At 36.5% G+C, this 23,145-nt stretch overlaps 2 protein-coding genes across 7 annotated transcripts in view; one reads left to right on the forward strand and one right to left on the reverse strand.

The window, feature by feature from the left end:
- RhoGEF3 (Rho guanine nucleotide exchange factor 3) overlaps positions 1–23,145 on the reverse strand; it is a 68,688-nt gene that overhangs the window by 45,268 nt on the left and 275 nt on the right. For 4 of the 5 annotated variants that reach the window (XR_010822823.1, XM_066728917.1, XM_066728915.1 and 1 more), the window contains 5 exons: positions 6,503–6,669; positions 5,684–5,948; positions 3,987–4,312; positions 1,956–2,214; positions 209–1,586 (listed from right to left, as the gene is read on the reverse strand). Coding sequence is in view for 4 of the 5 variants with exons in the window: in XM_066728917.1 (XP_066585014.1) it covers positions 209–1,586; positions 1,956–2,214; positions 3,987–4,312; positions 5,684–5,948; positions 6,503–6,639 (2,365 nt within the window). In the remaining variant the exon portion in view is untranslated. Of the gene's footprint in view, positions 1–208; positions 1,587–1,955; positions 2,215–3,986; positions 4,313–5,683; positions 5,949–6,502; positions 6,670–8,356; positions 8,785–23,145 lie in introns of those variants that run through there. The other variant, XM_066728916.1, reaches the window with a different exon arrangement.
- On the forward strand, positions 18,517–23,111 carry LOC136774544 (venom acid phosphatase Acph-1-like). Of its 2 annotated transcripts, XM_066728919.1 has the most exons (6): positions 18,517–18,954; positions 19,044–19,151; positions 20,042–20,310; positions 20,394–20,550; positions 21,394–21,732; positions 21,807–23,111. In XM_066728919.1, the coding sequence occupies exons 1-6, from the start codon at positions 18,853–18,855 to the stop codon at positions 22,077–22,079; spliced, it is 1,248 nt and encodes a 415-aa protein (XP_066585016.1). In that variant the 5' UTR covers positions 18,517–18,852; the 3' UTR covers positions 22,080–23,111. The 2 variants fall into 2 exon arrangements, with proteins under 2 accessions (XP_066585016.1, XP_066585017.1); XM_066728920.1 differs by lacking the exons at positions 18,517–18,954; positions 19,044–19,151 and adding an exon at positions 19,285–19,482.

Genomic DNA, 23,145 nt, shown 5'->3' on the forward strand with positions numbered 1-23,145 from the left:
TTAGTTCAGTTTGATTGATAATAAATTAAATTTATGATGTCGGTAAGTGCTATAGTCAAGTAACACTAAACTTCCAATAAAAATAAAGTAGAAAGCAATTTTTCAAATTAGACTGCAACCATAAGTGAAAACTAAGTTTTCAGAAGGACGATGAACAATAATGTAATTTCATCGATTACAGATAAATTTAATCAGTACATATACATACTACTTGGCAACTGGTGCAGCTTGAATCGTTCGTTTCCACGGTCACCGGAGTGTTTAACCGTGCTTCTATGTGATTCGTTGGAGTCCTTCGGATAGTCTCTGAGAGCCTGAGGAATCGCAGCTCCGGGTGATCTTTTCTCTGGCAACTGGAGGCTCCTGGATCTTCGAACCCTCGACTGTAAAGAGTCTGGCGAGTTCCTGGAGTTTTGGTATTGTTTGCCGGGATTGTTGGATCTCAGTGAATTGGGAGTTATCGAACGAGATTGCCTCTCGACGCTGCTGGAGGAACCAGATTCGGAAGTACCGGGGGATCTTCTGAGTCCCTGCTGACTCCTGTGATGGCGGCTTTGTCTGTTCGATGGCGAAGTTTTGTCCCCATTAGCCCTGATGGATTCACTGGATGAATGAAGAGCGAGGAGGGACGATGATAACATATCGAGTTGCGTCGAAGGGCCAAAATGATCATCCTCGTTGTCCTCGACCGAAGAGTCCGTGTTCTCGGTTAACTTCGGCATTGTGGATCTATTCACGCAGCTATCCAAACTTCGAACGCCTAAGGATGAAGAAGAGGACGATGAGGACTCTATATGACGTTGAGCAAACTGGGTCCTCCTCGACGAAGACTGGTCTTCCACGGATTTAGCTTGGGCTGCTCTATATTGTTGCTGTTGAGTGTTCGGAAGAGCCTGTCTGCGTTGCCTGTTCATGATAACGTTCGAGGATTTTCTAACCGACGAAGGCAAAGAGCTCCAACTGATCTGGCCTGGTGAGGACGAGAGGTTTGTGACGTCACTGTCTATGGCGTTGGTTCTCATCAGACATTTCGAATAATCCCTGCGACTCGTGTGTCTCAAGGGCAGGGATTTTCGACCTTGATCGTCCTGAAACGCCGGTGGAGGCGAGATGATTGGTGTGATAGAAGGTGGTGAGAATGATTCAGGAATGTTACGAGATTTTGTGTAGGAGTACGTGTGGCTACCACCCATAGACTCGTAATCCTGACCACGTAGAGCAAGAAAATCTGGTCTTTGGCCGTCCAGCCTGGAGAAGTCCTGGGGACCGTTTCCTGGTTCACTGTTGCTGCAGTGATACTCGGCTAGTTTAACAGGGACTCTTCTGGGTAAGGGCAGGGTTCCAGCAGTGGTAGGGGCGTTCGTTACATCAGGTTCGTAATTGCTCGTTCTTCGGTCGTCCAAGGATCTCTGTTGCACCTGAACCCATCCTGAACGGTTTAAGTAGACACCCAGCACTTCGCCATCGCCCCATCTCACAGGAGACAAATCGCGGTTGCAACTCCCTCTGGCGTAACGATCTCCTGTGGTACCACCGTTTCCTGATATTGATGAGTTTCCGGTATCGCGACGCCGCAAGCTCGACACCTGTTCAACGTTGTAAAATCGTTTATGGGTAACCGTGGGTTTTTTGAACCCCTACTACGACTCTTATACGCTTATAGATATAGGGATTGGTGGGTGTAGTGGGGGCATAAAAATCCCACGATGCAGCGACAGTGATTCTAATTGTTCTAAACGTTTCAACTAACTTCAAAGTTGTATATATAGACTGTTTTTTTAATTTAACGTCGAGTGAGAGCAACAACAATTTAGATGCGATCGAGAAAATAGTAATAAGGTAAATTTAATTAGTGGTATTTATAGATTCCTCTGCTTTTTTGTCGTTGATAATATCGATAAATGGAGAATAAATATGTAATCAAATGTTGTGTGAGAGGGAGAGAAGTAATATACCTGTCCGTGACTGTCCTGTTGTTTGTGCTGCTTATGCTGTCTCAAACTAGACGTTACGGAGGCTGTGCTTGTCAGTTCGGGACGTTTCAAGGACGGTATCGAGCTTCCACGTGTATAGGAGCCACGTGAATTTCCGGCTGTTTTACCTCTGATACTAGACTGACTCTTGTTGCTGCCAATGCTGTATGCAGAGCTCTGCGATCCAACTTCCCAAGGATCCGAAGCTCCGCGTAGGTGGAGAATCGAAACGTTCGGACCTCTGAAAGAAAAACGAGGCTTCGTTTGATAAAAATCATTTTCTCAAGACTGCCACATGTATAATATTTTTATAAAATATTCAAAGATCCCCCCTTTGTAGTTGAAAATTCAAATTTTCTAAAACTTACAGCGAACGTGTCGTTTAAAATTAGCATACGTAATGGTGCTTTTGAATTTAGAACTCAAGTTGAGCTTCGAATTTTGAAATATTTTCAGGACGTGCTTGTAAAATTAATATTGATGAAAAGTAGAAGCGAGAGACAGAAATTGAATCAAAACTGTTGTATAGAATATTGGATTTTGACTTATTTTTAAATATCGAAGCTATAAACGATTCAAAGTATAAATATATTCCTAGGACTGGTTTGAGTTTCTTTTTCTTATTAGACCTGACGTTTTTAGATCGTATTAAAATTAATCAAATATACTTCATAGGTTTGCTCGATTGGTAACTCATTGACGTGTGTCATAATTTTAAATTAACATAAAGCTATAACGCTCATCTAGGTATCACTGATTAGATATAGTGTAAAGTTAAATATGGTAATAAGGTCATGGCAGCACGTTATGTCACCACATGGTGCTAAAAATTCATCTACTTGGAGTATGTATACGACATATATAATATATTTATATATAACCCACAACTTCATTAGATAAATTAGTAAGCAGACGTTTGCGACAGCTAATTTATATTAAAGACAAAAGACCATTGCCTGCTGACTAAATATAATCTTGCAGTTTTCAAAGATCAATATTATCATTGCAAGTGAACCAATTTCGAACATTGGATTATCAAGAATATTCGTAGGATCAATAATATAATCACTGCTATTTTCGAATCAGGTTATTTCACAAAATCAATGAACTTTCTAAGTTACCTTATTGGCATGATGGGAAAATATATCTCGTACTTTTTTTTCTAATGGACACCTTAATTATAATGTTTATCAGTGTCACTTAACCGAATAAAAATACTTGATAAACTTTTTATCACTCGAAAATATAAAATAGATTTATTTTTAACTCATAAGCCAGAAAATACGATGCACTCTTTATCATAAATTCTTCTTTTGCCATCGGAAAAGCACATTTTCCACACAGACCACATTGCAATTAACCCTTAACATATGTGTGCATGCGCTATATACGCTAGCCACACAATTTCAACGTCGAGGTTGGGCCAAACTCTTTAAACCATTTCGACGTAATTTTAATCAACAATTTCCAGCTTCGCTATGACAATCTTGTACATTTCAACATCCCCAGCGTTGAGGCCACCGTAGCAATTAAGGTTTATTAAATCACCGAACACTTTGACCATAGATCGACCACTAAACGTTTGCGTAGGATGCAAGAGCGTACAATCGATACACGACTATAAAAAATTTAATCCAGCGCTCATTAAATTTATGGAACGTTTACCTGCATTATTCATGAATCCGTCATTATAAAAACTGATTGGTGGACAAAGATTTTCAAAGATATTTTATAATTAGCCAGCTTTTGCTCGATCATCGACCCAGCGTCGTAAAGTGGTTCGATATTAAATCGGTGGTGTAATTTTCAATTTAAGTTTCTTCAAAGACGGAATAAGAATAAAATTGTGCAAAAATAGCGAATAAACGTGTTAAGGACAGGAGAAGATGGAAGGGTGAGGGAGGGTGGGGGGAGGGGGTATGAATCAGTGGCAAGGAGTAAAATCTACAGCCACTGTATCCCAACGAAGAAAGAAGCTAGCTAAGGTAAAACGTGCAGAGATCTTATATATACCTATCGGCGTGCGAACCGATCGAATCGGCGGAAACGATCTCGGCAGGATCCGCGACAGGACTGAGGCGACGCTGTAGCACAGCAGCGGAAGGCTGTCCGGGACCGGATCCCGTTGACGCTACGGAGGCAGATGCGAGAGAAGGTACGCCGGGTACGCGTGGGCCTGGACCACCTTCCTCCGTGGCGGAGTGCTGCTGCCTCGAAGATTGGGAACCCTGGGACAACCAACGACGATTCTTCCCCCGCTCACCTCCCGACGATCCCGCTTCTTGCTGTCGCAGACCCTGCTGACCCACATTGCTCCCTCCGCCGTCCATGGATGTACTCTGTAACATTCGTGCATTTCTTTCTCCTTTCTTATTTCGATAAATCTTTGGTGCTGGTAAACAATAGTTTTTATCAAACGATTTTACGATTTTTTGTATTAATTTTATTTATTTGAAATTTTATGTAAGTGCTAAATTAAATTATCTTGGTTTTTATGGAGCTGATTTTTGATTTTGTAAAAAACTTTTTTGGTGTGATTATTTAGTTTTTAGGAATTTGTTTTCATTTATTCAATTTTGGTACTGTATGTATCTTTGTGAGCAGTGTCTGGTTTTGAAATACATAGTTGATCTTTTGTACAAATAACACGAATAGTAGTAAATTAAATTATTTTTATTTCACGAGGATTTTGTAATTTCTGTAAAGAGCCTCTTTCGGTGATTTTAGGTTTGTTTAATCCCATTTTTAGGGAATTTTATTAACGTCAGAGATACGAGTTAAAATTTATCGTTTGAAAAAGGTGGATTTTGCTGTACACGTGTATAACTATATATGTGTGGACATAAGAGGCTACGGCCGTTTCTACTTCCAAATACGGCAGAAGCACGGCTATACATAGGTTAGTGGTCGCGCAACTCTTACGATGAAAGTATTTTTATTCTCGTACTTAAGATCAAACCGTCCTGCTCTTTCATTCTCTCCGTCCTCCTCTCCCACCCACTCTCTCATTTTTTCCACCTCGATGCTTTATACGGCCATTAATTAATCAATCCCGTGTCCTGACTTCATTATCACATTCCACGACTCTCTAACTTTTCTTTCTCATGATCGCTTCGCACTTTTACATTCTTTGCAAAAAGAAAAAAAATTGTTCATTCGATCAGTCTCGATGTACTTATATATACAATGTACTATATATATAGTACCTCGACGTTTTTTGTACTCTATGCATACACTACCGTGTCTCTTGAGATGTAGTGGTAATTACATTGCAAATGGAAAGTATTCAACACACTCAAGTGATTTTCTCGGATTTAATTTCCTATCCTTTTTGCAAAAGAAATAAATTATTCACTCAATCAGATTCGACATGCTTACCTGCAATATACTACATAATAACGTCTCAACGTTTGTTTGTGTTTTGTTTATTGGTCATTGACACACTACCGTGACTGTTAATAAGTAACGATAATTAAATTATGCTAATGGAAAGTATTCAATAAGTCAGTTTGAGCAGATTTTCTCTGATTTATTTTCATATGCTTTTTGCAATACGAAAAAATTGTTCATTCAACAAGATTCGATATGCTTGCATACTCTTCCAAGTTTTTTCTTCACTATATACATATATACTTGCCATCAATATACTACATTCTCTTTTGATAACTAATGATAATTATATTAGAGATATAATGTATTCAATACATTACATTGAGATGATTCTTCTTGGATGTAACCGCAGAGTCCCTGGTGGATTCTCGAGAGCAGTGAGTGGCAAACATTTCGGCCAGCTTCGACCTGCGTTGCACGGCATTGGCCTTCGACTTGCTCTTAGGCGATCCATCCGAAGTATTAACCAGATTTGGATTACTACCCTTCCGTTCCTGGAATACCAAGTGCTCTATATTGGCAGTATAGGCAGGATCGCTTCTCACGATGTCTTGCAAAATCGCCCGAGCGCTTGGTCCGCCATTGCTGCAACGAGATCAACAAAAACGAACATTGAAGGAGCTTTCGAGCAAAACCGAATAAATCCATTTTTATGAAACGTGCATCGATGGTGGTTATTCGCTATGTGCACACCTACACATTGGTAGTCAGGTAAGAATGTGTAGTGATGCATATGCATAATATCAGCGCTGACTGTCGGTAAATTTTGTCATTTTTGCCGGACTTTTTTTGTTTATGTATATTGCTACACATTCTTACCTGACTGTCAACGTGTAGGTGTGCACATAGCGAATATCGATTAATTTAATATATTGTATAAACAGCAATTTTTAGAAAAAAAAAATTGAATAATACAATTTTATTTATTAAATTTGAAATTAATCGAATACTGTCATTCATTCATACATGTTTTCATAAAAATCGTTTTATTTACAAGTGATCTAAATAGTTCTATCGTTGTGGATTATGAATAAATGATCGGTTTATCTGCTGATATTCGTAATTACGAATTATGGGGATTTATGGTGGCAGGATAAATTTAAAGAAGTTGTAGGAGCTTGGATGAATTTAAGACAAACCTGGGAGGAACCCCATGGGACGACCTTTGACCGCGTCTCTTACTGCTACCACGACCTGGCTTGATGTTCGTTGTTTCTGCGAGGTGCAGCACCCGGGCATGATGCTGCCTCAATAATGGATCGTCCCGCAAATTCATTCTAATCTCAGCATTTCAAGTCTTAATATCCTGTAACAATATAACTGTCAATTTAACAACTAATCCACGAAATTCAACTAAAATCAGGTTTTATTCTGTAAATGTTTATTTAGACTAATAGGAACTCGATTTGTACTGATTATTGTTATATGTATAAATAAAAAAATGCAATTGATATTGATGTGGAATTTAGTCGAAGGGTTCTTTAAGTTTTGATTAACAGGTTTCAAGCACAATACTGCCTCGATTACTTCTAATCTCAGTATTTAAAAATTTAATATTCTGCAGCGAACCATCGATTTATCAACTAATTCATAGAATCAAGGTAAAATCAGGTTTGGTTCTATAAAATTTTCGCAGGAAAGTAAACTCGACTTATTTAAGCAAACTTTATCGAAAAGATTTTTAAATTGTGATTAAGGAGTCCAAGGTGATAGGAATACCCCAATGGGCACGCAAAGTTTCGTTAGCATTAAATGGATGTCGCGATGGTAATAGCTTCTTGAACTAATTAAAGGCGAGAGTCGCGCAAAGCTGCAAGCTCCTCAAGATCGGGTCAAACTTAGGCTTACTGGTCGCTTTCCAATTTCCTCGATGATTTCCCTGCGGTAGTTGACGCGAATTTCTCCAAAACCGATAATGTAACAATTTTACCATTAATAAACACGATTCTTTGAAATATTTGCAGTGCACGAGAATCAAATTTCTAAACCCTCGTTGGCTGCTGTAAGTTATTATCAAGATGCAAAAATTATAATTTTCAAATATTATTAAAATTCCAGTCACAATTTTATACCTGATTTTAAGATCAATCTTCGGGTGGTTCCTCAGTTTCTACAGATATTTTATATAAGAATGTACGTAATAAAAAAAATAAATAGATAGAAGAAATAAAAATACATGAAAAATGTAATATCAATTATTCTATCAAAATGTATTTTGGAGAATGCCAACTGTTGATATAAATATGAATAAAAATCAATTTTGCTGTTGGACGACTCGTTATATAATAGAAATATGAAATTTCGTTACAACACTCCTATTCATAGCCGTTACATGGCTCGTAACTGAGTTGAAGAGAAACTTTTTCAAAATTGGTTTTCAAAGCTTTATTCGAACGTCATGTTGAATGAAAGACCTCGCTGAAGTGGACTGGCAAGAGTAAATAGTATTTAAATGGAACTGCACCAAAACAATTGAAATTTCTTTTTAATATAGACACCACTTTCCCATAATTTTTCTTGCTGGTCCAACAATTTCGCATATGCCAAATAAAAATTTTTATCGGACAATTATTTTGCATCGTTATCGCTTTTCTCTTGTCTGGCAATTTTTCACGAGCACGAGTAACATTAAGCAAATAAGGTAAACTAACTAATCTAATTAGCTGACGCTTGATAGAGATAGTTCGAAAAGGTTTGATTAATGGATCCTAATTGAAAATTAACAGAGAGTTTTCAGCTGACTTTGTTAGTGTAGCGAGAAGAGTGAACGAACGCGCGCGAGAGACCAAAGAGAAGCTCTGTAATTATGCAGAATAACAGCCCTATCAAACTGCAAATAGTCCAATAAAACTTGCTATGCGTTATAGAAAGCTAGCAAATAAAATAGAATTTTGCAAATGGTTTCCTTTCATAATACCTCTCTTATGAAAATATAATGTTTTAATTAAAGAAATAGCTACTTCTCGAAGATTAAGTTTAATCAGAAGTCTCACCTCATGTTCCATAGACACAGGCAGGTCTCTCCCCTGATACACCTAATTGAGCAAAGGGTGGAAATGCCTGCCCACTACCAGAATCCTTCCAATTATCCACGAAATACCAGCAAATCATTTTTCCATTCGCATGCTACGAGACAGAAAGCACACCACGCTTCACATTTTTCAACCCTCTTTTCCATCAAGTTCCTTTCTGCACTTTCACTTTAGAGGCCAATGAAACCCCTCTCGCACTTTAAACATTTTTATCGTTAATTAAACTATTATTCCAAACTTTTTATTTCTCTGGCAAACTTTGGAATAAAACTGTTTATTGCTGGCACAGTGCCTAATTGTAGCACTAGATAATACAGCTCCTTTAAAACAATATAACAGTGTTCCGTGTTTAATATTAATCCTGTATTTTTCCAGCGAGCAGCTATATTAGAGCAACGAGTGGAAAATAAAACGAGTATTATATATCTTCATTCCAACATATCGCAATAATGCAGCAAAGCAGAAAAAAACAATTCCACATTCTATCATAGAAAACGATCAAACGAATCTTTTTCTTATTTCAGCATGTAAATCTCGTTTCCAATAAAAAGAGAACGTTCATAATCTCATAAAATCTGATCCCATCGTGCTTCGTGATAAACGTTCTTCTCTCTTTGCAGCAATAATTTAATTTTAGCATCGACGGGAGCAATCGTGCGTTGGAATAAATAATACCAATCGCTGGATAACTTTCCGATGACCAAAAACCAACTTCCTGCCCGACGGTTTATCCTAAGCGAAACAAAAAACTGATTTGCACATATTTGCATTCATCAACATTTGTGGAGTATCTTTAATATTGACTTTATATCAGCAAGGTATAAAAAATGGTTGCAGAAATCATGAAAAAAGAAGATATTAAATAACAGAGGGATATAGAAGCGAAGGTGTAGAGAGGAGGATCAGGGGTAAGCTGGCTGGGAGGTCATTGTCCTCGAGAAAGGCGCATAGGTAGTATTGAGAATCTCCGTCCAACTTATTCTCTGGTAGCACTACTTGCAATTCGCTTGACCCAGGAGCAGCCGATAAAAAGAAAGCGTTTAATAATGTAATTACAGAAAAAAAATGGCTACCACTCGACTCGACCGCCATTAGGAAGTACCATCCTTTCCCTTTCAAAATCCTCAAATTCCGAGTGCCATTAATTTTCTAATCGATAACATTTGTATAACGTATATCGATAACTCTCGCTCCCTGCACTATTCGGGAATATTAATAAAATTCCTTGAAAAGGGCTACACTCATGGGTGAAGCAATTTGACAGGCAGAGGAATGAAATTACCAAAAGCTGAGAGATTGGTGCGAGTGGATAAAAATGAGGGGATTCGGAGGGCTCTTTGACGCCACTTAAAGCACTATCGAACCCGGGCAAATAAAGCTACGAGAGCCAAGCGAGGGGAGAGCATGAAAGATTTACAGTTTGGCTATCGGGTAAGGCTGGGTGAAGGTTCGCAAGAGGACCAAACGCAGTGGTATGCTTAAAAAAAAAAAAGCTAACACAGATTTCCTACGTCACGATGCTCGTGACGCGAGACACGGTTTTGATAAAAATTCGCAAAAGTTCTTTGTCTCACGCAGCACAAATAGATATGGCACACCGAGGGTAAGTTTCGAGGGTGCTACCTTGCTCGTGCTTCAGGCGACGCGTGTCAGAGGAAGGCAGAGTGCACGGTTGAAGCGGGCAAGGTGGAAGGGGCTAAGGAGTCGGGGGGACCAGGAGGACGCTTCCTGGGGACGCTGAAGATGGCTGCGCGTGCAAGGATACAGCCATATCACTGACATACCGTGGTCCGAGGAGAATTTCGGGAGGTTTCGTCGATAACGAGTGTAGAAAACGAAGAGAGACTCGCAAAGGAAGGTGAGATTGTGGCTGGGGAAGTTCGAGGGATGTTCGTGGGACGTTCGCACCGCGTGTTGTCTTTGGGCTGCCGGCCCGACATTGACTGCGCCGTCTGCGCCATCCGGCAAGCTCTCTCGTCCTCGTCCTCGTCCTCCTCGTCCTCCTCGTCGTCTCCACCACCGCCTCCATCGCCGCCAACTATCGATTTTTCCGAGCAGCCTCCGCACTGTTGGACCATACACGACGTTTGCTGCTTTCCAACGCTTCTCCATTCCTCCACTCTTCGCTATTCGCCTCACCCCCCCCCCCCTCCCCCCAACTTATCCCTGTCCCCTTATCCCTTCTCCACAAAAGTACTTTGCCAACCCGTATAAACAATTTTTCTTCTTTTCATCCCTAGACCTTCCTTAACCAGCCATACCTTTTCTACTCACAATCAATTTGTTCTCCGCTTCTCTCCAACTCACCACCACCCCCCCCCCCCCCCCTCCCACTCATCCATGAAAATCAATATTCTCCAACTGTGGAATGTTCTTTCTTCATCATAATTTATCGAATATCTTCCAATCTTTCGCAAACATTTCTCTTCGATTAAAAAACTGCCACGTAAATAGCTTATGAATTTAAGGAGCAGTTTTTTTGTATTTCTTATTATTTCTTTAGTGTTTTTCCACAGTTATGGAGTAATTGTGTACGTGCTTTGTAAATTTCCTTGTTTGCTCTTTTCTATTTCTATCGATATATTTAATTTCATACTTTTATTCCTCCTCTAACAATGGAACATTGTCAGGAACGATCTATAGAATTCACGGTTCATGACCTCGTGTCTTTTCACAGGACTCTTCTCGTTGGGAAGTCAACGTCCGGAGCGTTTTTTATAATCGAAAACCGATTGAGAATTCTTAATGAGCTCAACGGAAACGGAATATTGATCCAATTGGGATCAAAGTTACTGTACTAAATATTTCAGAAGAGAAGTGGAGGATACTTAAAAAGTACCAAGTCCGAGCAAGAATAGGTCGTGCTACTTAAAACCAGTGGAGAAGCTCAATGATATAGCACGACAAAGCGTTATCTGGATAGTCTCTTGTTTCTTTATTCATTGCTCGATTCTTCGCTACTCAAATTTCGAGAAGCTCTTTATTTTGCACAAATCAAGAATAATAAGCTTAAGCTTTAAGCATCGGATTGATCATTTTGTACTTGTCTATGTGAGAGGGGGTTAGAGGGGGGGGGGGGAGGGGGGGATTGGTTTTATTATAGACGAGAGCTTTCGACCAACACTGTAATTGGAAAAATCCACTTGGAAATATCTGAAAGTCCATTGTGATTCGCGTAGTTCATTGTTGTCTACGCGTTCATCCATTTATTCCTAAATAAACGGATGATGCATTCGATTGCCTTCAGCTTTTTTTAAGCGTCCACTGACCGAACACAGCTAATCAATGCATCGTTAAAATAACTCTTTCTTATATAGCGATTGCCATGTTAAGTTGTTGCAAATATTTTGCAGGAAGATTAATTAACGAATTTTGCTTAATTATACACGACGCAGTGGCACTTGAATCTTTAAAAATTTTGCATTTTTCTTTAATGGTAAATACAAAGGCGAGGGGGTGGAGGGTATCTTGAGTTTTTTTTTGCAGGAGTGTACAGCAATTCATGGGATGCTTAGCCTACTTTCGACACTACAACACATGTAAAGAAAAAAAAAACTTTTCACCCAATTAAAAGACAGAAGTACTGGAGTGCTCCAAGAGATTCATGTAATTTAAAGCCACTTAAAATTACATTTCGTGTAAAAAATGGTGAAAATATTGTAATAAAATTCAAGGAAAGTGAAGCAACTTGCAAAATTGAATTGAATTTCGGTGCCAGGAACTGAGCCCGGTCGTATCGACATTTGAAGGTCGTTGGTGGTGCAGATTATGTAGGTTAGCAGTCCAAGGTCCAAATAAGACTGAGCCCTGGAATATCCTGTAAGCTCGCATAAGAGAAAACCATCCATCCATGACCCATTTTGTTGCCAGCTTCCTTTTTATTTCCTTTAACGCTCTCCCACGAATTTTAATGTCAGCTTATCACGAGAAGAAATCCTCTTACTGCCAAATAATGCACAGAAGTTTGTATATTTTTCTAAATCTAAAGAAGAACAGTAAATACATTTAGGGGCCACAAAGAATGCTGAAATTTTATGCAAATATTATTCTCATTTCGATACGAACCGAGTAAATCGCTCGTAATGAAACGAATTTGCATATCAAATGTTATTCTATCTATTTAAAGCTAGAAATATGATAATTTAATAAAGTAGATAAATATTTGAATTTTTCCAAGTGGAATAAAAATCTTACGTAATTTTATGAATGAATAATTGCTTTTCTTCTTGTTGTAAAGAACCTTTGTCTTACTATTTATTCTCTTATAATTAATTACTGTTGGAACAGCAGGGGATGCAATTTTATTAGGAATTATAAAGGTTCTGCTGAAATTTTTACTCCAGCATGGGTTGTATATTTTACAAAATAAAGGAAATCATTAGAGATGCAAAACAAATATAATATATTAGATAACTGGTGTATGCTTAAGTTTACAATGAATTTCGTAATCGTCTTTGTTTGGGCAGATGTCAATTAGAATATTAATGATATACACAAAAATCAGTGTAATGAGTAGAAGAACTCATGTATGAAGTACCATTAACAAATATGACGTAACTTTTGAGAATTTTGGGTAAAAAGCTGGTATAAAAAGAGGCGAAATACCTATCAATGGTATATAGTTCAATCGAATTCTTTCGTAAGCACATTCAAGTCGAGGAAATCGATCCACCGATCAACATGAAACTGTCACTTTTCTTTGCTTTTATCGTAGCAATCATTGCTATCCTTTCAACATCCTCTTCGGAGGCAGTATCCATCAAAAATCCAGTTGAATACCTCAAACTGACTTGCGAAATTGCTGAGATCATAAAGGTAAGGGCCTCACTTAAAATTCATTTTCTTTAAAAAAAAAAGATTAACTTCTTAAAAGCAAAAAACTAACAATTTTTCATTAAATTTTCAATAATACTAGTGTTATATTTTTCTCTACTGAATTTAACCTTTTGCTGCAGGATATAACATATATGAAGCATCTCTTCCTTAATAATTTTTTTATTATCTCGCTTTATTTAAAACATGTATTTTTTACATTTTTTTTTTAAATTTTATATAGTTCTGATAAAATATTTTGTCTACCAGTGATATTAGAATTTTTTATCCTGCAATAGACGTTAATTATATATTTAAAAGGCAAAAAATGCATATACATTTTTCGTCATAAAATTTGGTGCATCAAAGGGTTAATTTATTGCTTTAAAATTATTCGAACTGTCGGTAATTATTGGAAAATTTGTCAATTTTAGTATCAAGGAAATGGTAGGTCCGAAGTCCCCCCTCACGTCATGGAAGAGATCGAAAAGAAATGCGAAATCCTTGCCAATGCTTTGCCTCACAGCTAAAAATTATTCAAGAATAAGAAACTGATTTCTCTCCAAGGCTATGAGAAATTATTTCATTAATCAACTGATACTCGTCAATGAAATTTGTTATAGTCCACATGTTAATACAGTTTAAGCAGTCTGGCTATATAAGATTAGGTCACCGTTAATTGTTTTATGACCGTTTGCGCCACTTGTTACCTAATTTATGATGAATAAAATTACTTAATGATCTTATTTTACTACTTGTTATATCCTCGTGTTTGCCAATGTTACACGCAAGTGTAATTTCAGCGTTACGTACGATAATATTGATTGTATTCAGTGATCTACAATCTACATGAAAAAATCTTATAATGGTTGAAACCCTCTACACAAGTATTTTTTTTTAAATAACAATATTTTTTATAATTTGTTAATAAAAGAAATTTTCTATTTCGATCATTGGATTGAAAATAGTATAATCATTAGTAAATCAAGGATGCGTATAATTTAAATATAGTACTGCATAATAAATTATAAACCATATATATTTTCTAAGTGCAGCGATTCTTAACTTCTATAAATCATTGAATTTTTTTTCATCTTTTTTAATACGGTGCAAAGCAATTCTTACTTTTAAAAATACATTATCGATAAATTCTTCGACTAATGCCTACTACTTTGATATTTATCTAAGCTTAATTGCCGTGAAAATGCAGAAAATAAAAATAAAAGCATTCTAAATCTATTTTTAGAAAACTTTAGAGGCTTGACCTCGTGATAAAAATATATTTATATAAGTTTATAAAGAAATATTCGGGTTTGCACTTTGATATAACACTACGCCTAGCACTTGGTCCTTTTAATTTCTCAATATAAATTGTGAATCTGTGCATTTACAACAGACGTGTGCCTTATAGATTTTGTTATAAACTATTCTTCCCCTTTAAAACCTCGAGCTTTTTTATTCAACATTAAAAAATACAAGAAATTCCAAAGATAAAAATCTTACACATAGATTCATAAAATATGATGTAACAATTACAAGGGCAAAAAAAGGAATAATAAAAAAGATCACTTCCTTATGCCCTTGAGTGTACCCGCAGAAACATAACAAGGATTGTATCAGGCACTCGCAAGCCGCGAAAGGCTCAAGCCTGAATACGCTTTGCGTTCATGCCAGCATTTTTCCTTCCATTCACCGTATTTATCGACAAATTCAAGGGCAAGTTCTCTGTTGTAAGGCTCGGTCTAATAATTTACGACTTGCAATGTACAAAAGATGTGTCGATAAGTGTTCGATAAATACCTCACGATGTTGAAAGTGCACGTACAGGAGACACAGTCGAATAATGACAAGAATTCAGTTACAAAAAATATTAAAATTGATTGAAACCAATACAGGGATAACACTCATGTTCTATATATATTTTAACATATAATTTTCCAAATGTATACACACCTGTGGTATATGCTTTTACACATGTAAAAAAATCATGTAAATTCTTATTGAATTATCGAAGCAACTGCTTATTATCTCTCCCCTCCATATGTGTATTTTTTACTGCCCCACCATACGAATGTTTTTATTAGCACAGGAGTCATGAATCGTAATATAATCGTTTGTAATATGCCATTTAAAATGGCACACCCAATCTATGTAAATTTGTCTGGTGAAAACGCTGATGGCTTTCCACGACACGAGTTCCTTTTCAGTTTCAAGAATCATGTGCCTGATTGATTTGCAAGCGAGTAAAAATGAAAATTGAAAAGAAAATAAAAACTGTAAACGTTCATTATCCTCCTGCTTAATCGATCTTAAATAGTCGAGATTCATCGGTGATAAAAATAAATGAAAGTGCTCCTAACAAATGTAATAAATCGTTTATATTACAATAAGTGACTGTACGGAGTAATTTGCAAACGAGAATTAAAATGTGGATTAACATAGCCTATTCTCGTAAGCAGAGAGAGAGAGAGAATACAATGAAAGGTATGTACTTATATATACGTTTGGTGTGATTATAACGCATGCGTGTTAAATAGACCGTGTCGATTCATTCAGCTACTTATGATAAGTTGCATGTGGGTAAACCAAGGTCACTCGTGATACGTGTACAAGAGGCTTACGATTGTCTACCAGTGCTGATAAGAAGCCCATCAAGCTTGTTGCAAAATAGAGCTATTCAGCTATTTTGGAGATGTCGTTAAAGTCGATTAATTTTCACTCGAAATTAACCTCCCTTGTAAAATTCTCTTCAACGTTTAACAACACCCACGATGTTCCTTAATTATAACAATACACTCAAACTTTATAATGGAATAGAAGAAAAAAAAGAATATCACTCACCGTTCCGGAAATACCGGTCTCTATTAATAGAAATATTTTAAAGGAAACATTGCGTGCATTCGCATAGAGCGTGACTCATTAATTTACTTGAAAGGAACTTGAAACTTCCCAAGATGAGTATGAAATTGGGCAAACCCTGACAGACCCTTATCGTGCGTAGTTAAATTCTCAGGAGGAACGATTCATAAGTCATTATTGTAAAATTAAAGCGTAAAATGAAAATTATAGTTATCCTTATAAATTGGCTTCCTCCTGCATGAATATGTAAGAGAGAATAAGAATAAGACCAATCGTTTGATGTATTCGGCCAATTTAGAAAATAAATCCGATCCCTCTCGAGTTTCTGTATAATGTACGTGCAAATGAAAACTTGCGCTGTTAGGTATGCAAAGCGTGTATCGTTCATGAATAATAATAATTAATCATTTGCGATTGTGTGTTTGCACACCTTCGCTCGTACTTTCGTTCTTTCGATCAGAGAAGGTCAATGCACAAACATTCACGGAAATAACGAGAAATCTTGCAGGGTATTCGTCCTTTATTCTTGACTCTGTGGCTCGAGCCAAAGTTTAAAACTGGATTCGGAAGTTCGTGAAGAGGGACAATGGGCTTCATAGAAATACAACTGTCGGGCAGAGCCCTTTATTTAATTTCTTTCTATTTTTTTTTTTTTTGTTAATGGAAAAATGACTGGGAACTGAAATCGATCCAGACGAGAGCGTTCGAGCGTGTCTGGGAGAGAAAAAAGGAAGCAATTTATTTCCGGATCCTCTTATTCGCCTTTTACTTAATTTGACGCAAAGCCAGCCACGCGACCTTGAGACAATCACACGATGGTTTCTTTTCAATAAGCACATAAAAACTTGCAGGTTCTGCGCAGTCGATCACATCACTTTATTATCGTATCCAATCAATGTTTCCTGTAATTGTTCTTTACTGTGTATATGTACTGTAGGTAATCGTTGCAACACCTGTAAATGTAAATAAACGGTATACATTTTGCTAATATTGATTGAATCGATTGAAGCGAAGATTGAATTATTACACGGTTCCTTATGGAAAACTGTTACGATAGAAATTTCTGCTTCTATTTGGATAAAGAAATTATTTGTATACAGGGTGCTCCAAAAACCTTGTTATACTGAATATCTTCTTATTCGGTGTATTTAGGAAAAAAATTAATTTGCACGTATTGTTATTTATTTTTAATAGAAAACTGTATATTTGGAATATACTCCTATTGTTGACTTTGAGAGATTTTGAAAATAATATATGAATGTACCATTTGATTTAAGCATTTACGAGAAATTTGGATTTGGAGTTAGAGGTGGAAGAGTAATTATTATGTGTGTATGTGTAATGGAGACACATACCACTTTATCCAGACTCGTATTTGTGTATAATATCAACTCAAAATATCTTGTAAATTCTTTCATTAATTAATATATTTGTATAGAGTTTTGGGAAGCTTTTGGAGCTAGCTGTGCTTTAAAAACATAAATAAAAAATATAGATTTCCACGTAAAAAATCCAGGTGACCGTTACATTTCCTCCGTTACAATTTTCAAGGTCAGTCAATCAATATAGCCACCTGACAGATTTTTAAAGGTACTAATGATGTGTATGAATTAGTTTTCTATTCTAAATACGATGAATAAGGGGATTTCCCGCGGAAGAGAAATTTTGGGACACCCCATTTAGCATACTGTATAGCTCACAAGTGACGTCAGAAATTGATGAAAATTCAACAATTCACGAAATTGAATCTGAGATGAAAAATGTAACTTTGAAAAATTATCTTCCTTTTGTTACATAAGCTATGTTATAATATATAAAAAGACAAACGACATTTTTCCCCTATTATTCTTCCTAGAAGGCAATGATGAATCTTATTCCACTAAGAAATGTGCAATTTTGTATCGATGCCTCAATTGTGAACATTTGTTTCCACAGAATGTTTCATTTAATTGACCCTATAAATAGCTCGTAGACATAAAAATTTATTTATCTTCGTAACTATAAAAGATACCAATATTTTGCATAAATCCTTTTTGAATCTAAAGGGGGTTTTTTAACTAAGAGTAAAACTGCTCGCAATATATACATATAATACGTGTCACGTGAACTATCGTATTAAGAGCATTTCGGGCCTTAAATAGAAAAAACGCAAAAAGAGCTTTGAAAAATGTCCTATGACAAAAGCCGATATCTCTTGCACTCACGAAAACAAGTGAAACACCCTGTATAAAAATATTCGTTTCCATTATCAACCTCTATAAAAAACCAGTAGACGAATCATATATTCATCATACCGAATGATCTTTTCCAACAAGAACTCGACGTTAGCTGGAAAAAAATTGTTGCAATATTTTCGGTACGATTGAGAAACGCTAAACATCGCGGTCGAAACAATCATTGTATCGAATTACTTACAAAGCAAAAATTTAAGGAAATAAAAGATTTCTTTTAGACATTTTCCAAGAGTTTCATTGACGTGGAAAATATTCTTGGTAAAAGTGCACGAGAAGGGGAGCCGCACAAGGCACGATAGAATGGATGAAAGAGGAGACGCAAGAAGGGAAGGTGTAAATCCGTTAACGTTTGTTGGCCAGTTCATATTTTATTCTCCCCCACTCGATGATAATTTAGTGATAGACAAGAAGCCGGCCAGAAGCGTTTAGCATCTCGTTGCTAGATCCTGTCGAGAAATTGCCAGCTGCGAACGTTCTCTCCAAACCTGTAGTCCTTTTTCAATTATCGTTTCTTCGTTCTTCCTCCTGACGTTGGTAACAATTAAATCGAGAATGCTGCCACAAAAATTTCTTATCACCACGTGCTTCTTCTATTTATCCTCGTCTCTTCTGCATCTCGCTACCTGTGATTTGGACTTGAAATTACTTCACGTGGTAAATTTCGCGCTCTCTTATCTTTCTCCTGTGTTTTTTTCCATTCTGCATCTTGCTAATTAATCGTTTTCTCTAATTTCCAACAAAAGCTCTTCCGGCATGGCGATAAGGTGCCACACAGAGAATTTCAAAATTATCCCAACGACCCTCATGCCAATCACTCGTATCTGCCAATTGGAGATGGAGACTTAACGAACGTAAGTGTTATTTACCATATCTTCGTTCAATTATCACATCTCTTCGGTACAGCTTCTTGCTTATTATTGTGTCAAACCTTCGCTGTGAAACTTGTCTCGTTCACTGAAAAACTTGGAGGAAATGTGGGTAATTAGTGTAGGATTACAGCGAGTAATCGGTTAATCTCGCGCGTTAATTGATACACTTGAGAATGAAATTAGTGCTTCGCGCAAGGAGTGAAAAAAGTTGGTGATCGTCTACAAGGCAAGACGAGTCTACTGGAGCCATCGAAATGTGCATCTATGTATCTGCTGAATCCTCGAGTAAACGCCATAAAGATTAGCGTGGCTGGTTCGAAATTTACACATATTGATAATGAAATCAACTTGATAATCCTAAAACAACACAATAAGAGAATCACCTAACACCGAGTCACGATGTCGTTACGTTCGTCAATGGCCTATATTATAAATAAATAAAGAAATAGAATCGCAAACAATTAATATATTCTCTAAACAACAAAAATTTTAACAGTTTATAATTTAAATCACGAGCCTATACGTATGTAAATTACCTGTTTATGTATATATTTAAGAAACAAAAAAATCCTAATTTTCTCACAAATTAAGAAAAAATCTTAAAGTCTTTTAGTTTTAAAAACAATTTCATGATTATATAGTTCAAGTTATTTTGAAAAATTATTTCTCTGTATAGATTTAATCGTGCTTCGATCTCGATCAGCTTTTCAATGGAATTTTTTTTCTCATTTGCACGGTTCGATTAATCAAGCTATTCCAATGAAGCTGCAGTGATATAATTTTGTTCTCGTAAACGATACGTGTACCATGTATACTGTGGGTAAGACCGGGAGAGCACTTGAATATTCATGCAGACGATTGAATTGAAACAGGAAGGAAAAATGCGAGAATACAAGATTGGGCTGATGTTACGCGAGAGGTACAATGGTTATTTCGGTCCGGATTATTGGCCAGACTTGATCTACGCTCGTTCGACCGTCGTGGCCAGGACCCAATTGTCCCTCCAGCTTGTTCTCGCAGGACTATTCTCCAAACCGTCCCAGAAACAAATGTGGAATCCCAATCTTGACTGGATTCCCACCTGGACGTTCGCTGCTCCCCTCGAGGAGGATTATCTGCTCTTTCCTCATTATTGCCAAAGGTCAGTTCTCATCGTTATATATATATCTTGCCTTATAACAAGTCACCCGAAAATACCATCAATTATGAAATTTTCCATTTTAGTTACAAGGACGAATACGCTCGTCTCCAAAAACAAAAAAATATACGGGATATGGTCGATAAGTACAAACCTGTGATGGAATATCTGACTGAACATTCCGGGAAACCGATCAACAACACTCGCGGTGTATATTATTTATATAACTTATTGAAGGAAGAGGTAAGCAGGAATCGAAATTGGTAAATTTCCGGTCGCATTTATCGTTAAATAATACCAACGGTTAACGCGATCCACTTACTAAGAATTAATAAAATAAAACCGTCGTGAAAAGTATACTGATAACAAAGCAATTTTTATCAGGTTATTTTCCAAACTTCTTCCTCTGCTGTTTAGAAAATTTTCACGAGTTTTTTATTTGTTAATTTTGTGTTTTTAGTCTATATCATTGTTTTCGAAGGAAATATAATAACTGTATTTTTATTTTTTAATATTTATTTGTATGTCACTAATATTTCTGGAAACTTATTACGTCGCTAGATTGCCCTGTCTAGCACGGTGCATTTTATAGGAAATTTATACAGGGTGTACAAAAAGTCTGGGCATCGCAGTTATCTGGAACACTAAAGGTTGTATAGATAAAATTTGTCGAATACGATTTTTTGGTACTTTTAAAATGTTATCAGGTGTGTTATCGGTTTGCTTTAAAATATTATTTGAAGGTCGTGTGAAGATTTCATAAACGACTGGATAAAACGAAAAAATTAAAATGAGCTTCTGAGAAGCTCCTAAAATAAACTATAAGAATGCGCAATTAAAAACATAATGTTCGATTTAAAAAACTCTAGATGACCTTCAAATGACCTTTAAAGGTCAAATCAATAACTCCATATAATAGTACTTAAAAAAGTATACCAAAAAACACATATTCGACAAACTTTTTTCATAAACATTCTTTAGTTTTCATCAAGATAACCATGAATATTTAGTTTTTGAACACTTTATATATACATATATACAGAAAATACATTAAGTTTAAAAAACTAAGACTCGTCGATTCAACAGGCGGCCCAAAATTTGACTCTGCCAGAGTGGACACGGTCGGTCTATCCCAAACCAATGGAGGAAATTACTAGGTTGGATTTTCATTTGCGCTCGTTCACGAAGACGTTGAAGAGATTGAACGGTGGAATATTGTTGAGAAAAATTGTGGAGGATATGCAGGATCTGCGAGGCGAGAAGTTGGTACCGGAAGGTCGTAAAGCTTTTCTCTTCGGTGCTCACGAAGTGAACGTCGCTGCCCTGGCAAGGACCCTTGGTACCAACGAGCCATCTCTTCCCAGTTATGGTTCGACCATCATTTTGGAAACCCTGCAAGATAAAAAGGGACTTTACTACGTTAGGGTACAGCCACTCTTAAAATGTATCAGTACTGAACGATCCTCTCGTAAAACTCACCAGTGTTTTTTTATTCAAAGGTCATCTTGTGGACCGGTGTTACGGAGGAGCTGATTATCCAAAAAATTCCTGGTTGTACGGAAATTTGCCCGTTCGATGACTTTCTCAAACTTGTGAAGGATGTTTTGCCGGACGACGATGAATACAAATGCCAAATCGTTGAGGACAAAAAGCCTCATAAAAACGCTGCTCCCTCTAATACTCTCCAAAATCGTTCCTTTTATCTATTTGCCCTATTAGCTGTTTTATACGGCTACTTTTTGGCTCTCTCTTGCTTTGCTATTGGTCTATAGAACCTAAAATCAAAATTTCTACACTCGGACAAAAATTATTCGATTCGAACAAATCGTACCTCTAATAGTCCCATTAGAATTATTTACTTGACGTTAATAAATTTTGATTTTAATTAAATAATTCTTTTTAACAAAATCAGGTATTTATTTAAAATAAGTAAATTATTTCACTGGGACTATTCAATGTTTATTTGAATTTAGTAATTTTTTATGCGTGTGTTAGTTTATTGCAATACCTGTATCGAAGCTTTTATCGAATTTTTCTTCGATCACTTCGCCCACATTTGTATCATAAAGATCATTGTCATATAAAATCTCTAGTAATTTGTGTGTGTGTGTGTGTGTGTGTGTGTATGTGTAAATATACTTACTGTATTTTTGTACTATGCTGCAATCGAGAAGACTATTTAATCACTAGTTTCGTTTGAAAACTCACAAAGATTCTCAATCAGACGGAATTATTTTCGGTGCGAAGAAAATTAATTTTTAAGAACTTCTATATTACGCAATCGTGTAAGATATATTTTTACTAATTTAGAAATAGCAATGTCAATTGCAATTCATTGCAAACGTTACTGTACTTAAATTGTGTGTTAGGATATTTAAAAATTGAATTTAAAAAAGCGGTATATTGTAAGGATTTACCATCAAAGCAAAAAATATGACGGTTTTAACGCGAAAGATCATCGAGGGGAAATATTAAAAAAATTCATGAGATATAAATATATATATAGTACGATGAATGAATGTACGAATGATGAATAAAATGTTAAATCTCTAGTATTAAATATATACTCGCCAACCAATACATTGACATTAAGCGGGAAAGCGTATTTTGCACTATAGTGTGTGCATGCGAAAGACGGTTGCACCACATCTGCAGCCTTGACAAGTCGCCATTGTTTTTTCAATCCCACTTGACGTATTAATAAAGAAACTACACATAGCATACAACTTAAGATTATTTGTACGTACCTACAGCGATGCTTCTAAATATAATATTCTAATAAAATGTTACCATAATTTATGACTCATTTTTTTATAACAGTTGATTATATTAAATATA

This window comes from Prorops nasuta, unplaced genomic scaffold (assembly GCF_024137725.1).
Source record: "Prorops nasuta isolate Cenicafe-Biocafe unplaced genomic scaffold, Cenicafe_Pnas_1.2 PNAS00006, whole genome shotgun sequence".
Classification (NCBI taxonomy): domain Eukaryota; kingdom Metazoa; phylum Arthropoda; class Insecta; order Hymenoptera; family Bethylidae; genus Prorops; species Prorops nasuta.

What these genes read in the sequence shown, in the direction of transcription:
- LOC136774544 (XM_066728919.1), top strand. Translation starts at nt 18,853, where the DNA reads ATGCTGCCACAAAAATTTCTTATCACCACGTGCTTCTTCTATTTATCC. An exon ending in ATAACTTATTGAAGGAAGAG is followed by an intron (nt 20,551 to 21,393) that starts GTAAGCAGGAAT and finishes TCGATTCAACAG; the next exon opens with GCGGCCCAAAATTTGACTCT. An exon ending in AGGGACTTTACTACGTTAGG is followed by an intron (nt 21,733 to 21,806) that starts GTACAGCCACTC and finishes TTTTATTCAAAG; the next exon opens with GTCATCTTGTGGACCGGTGT.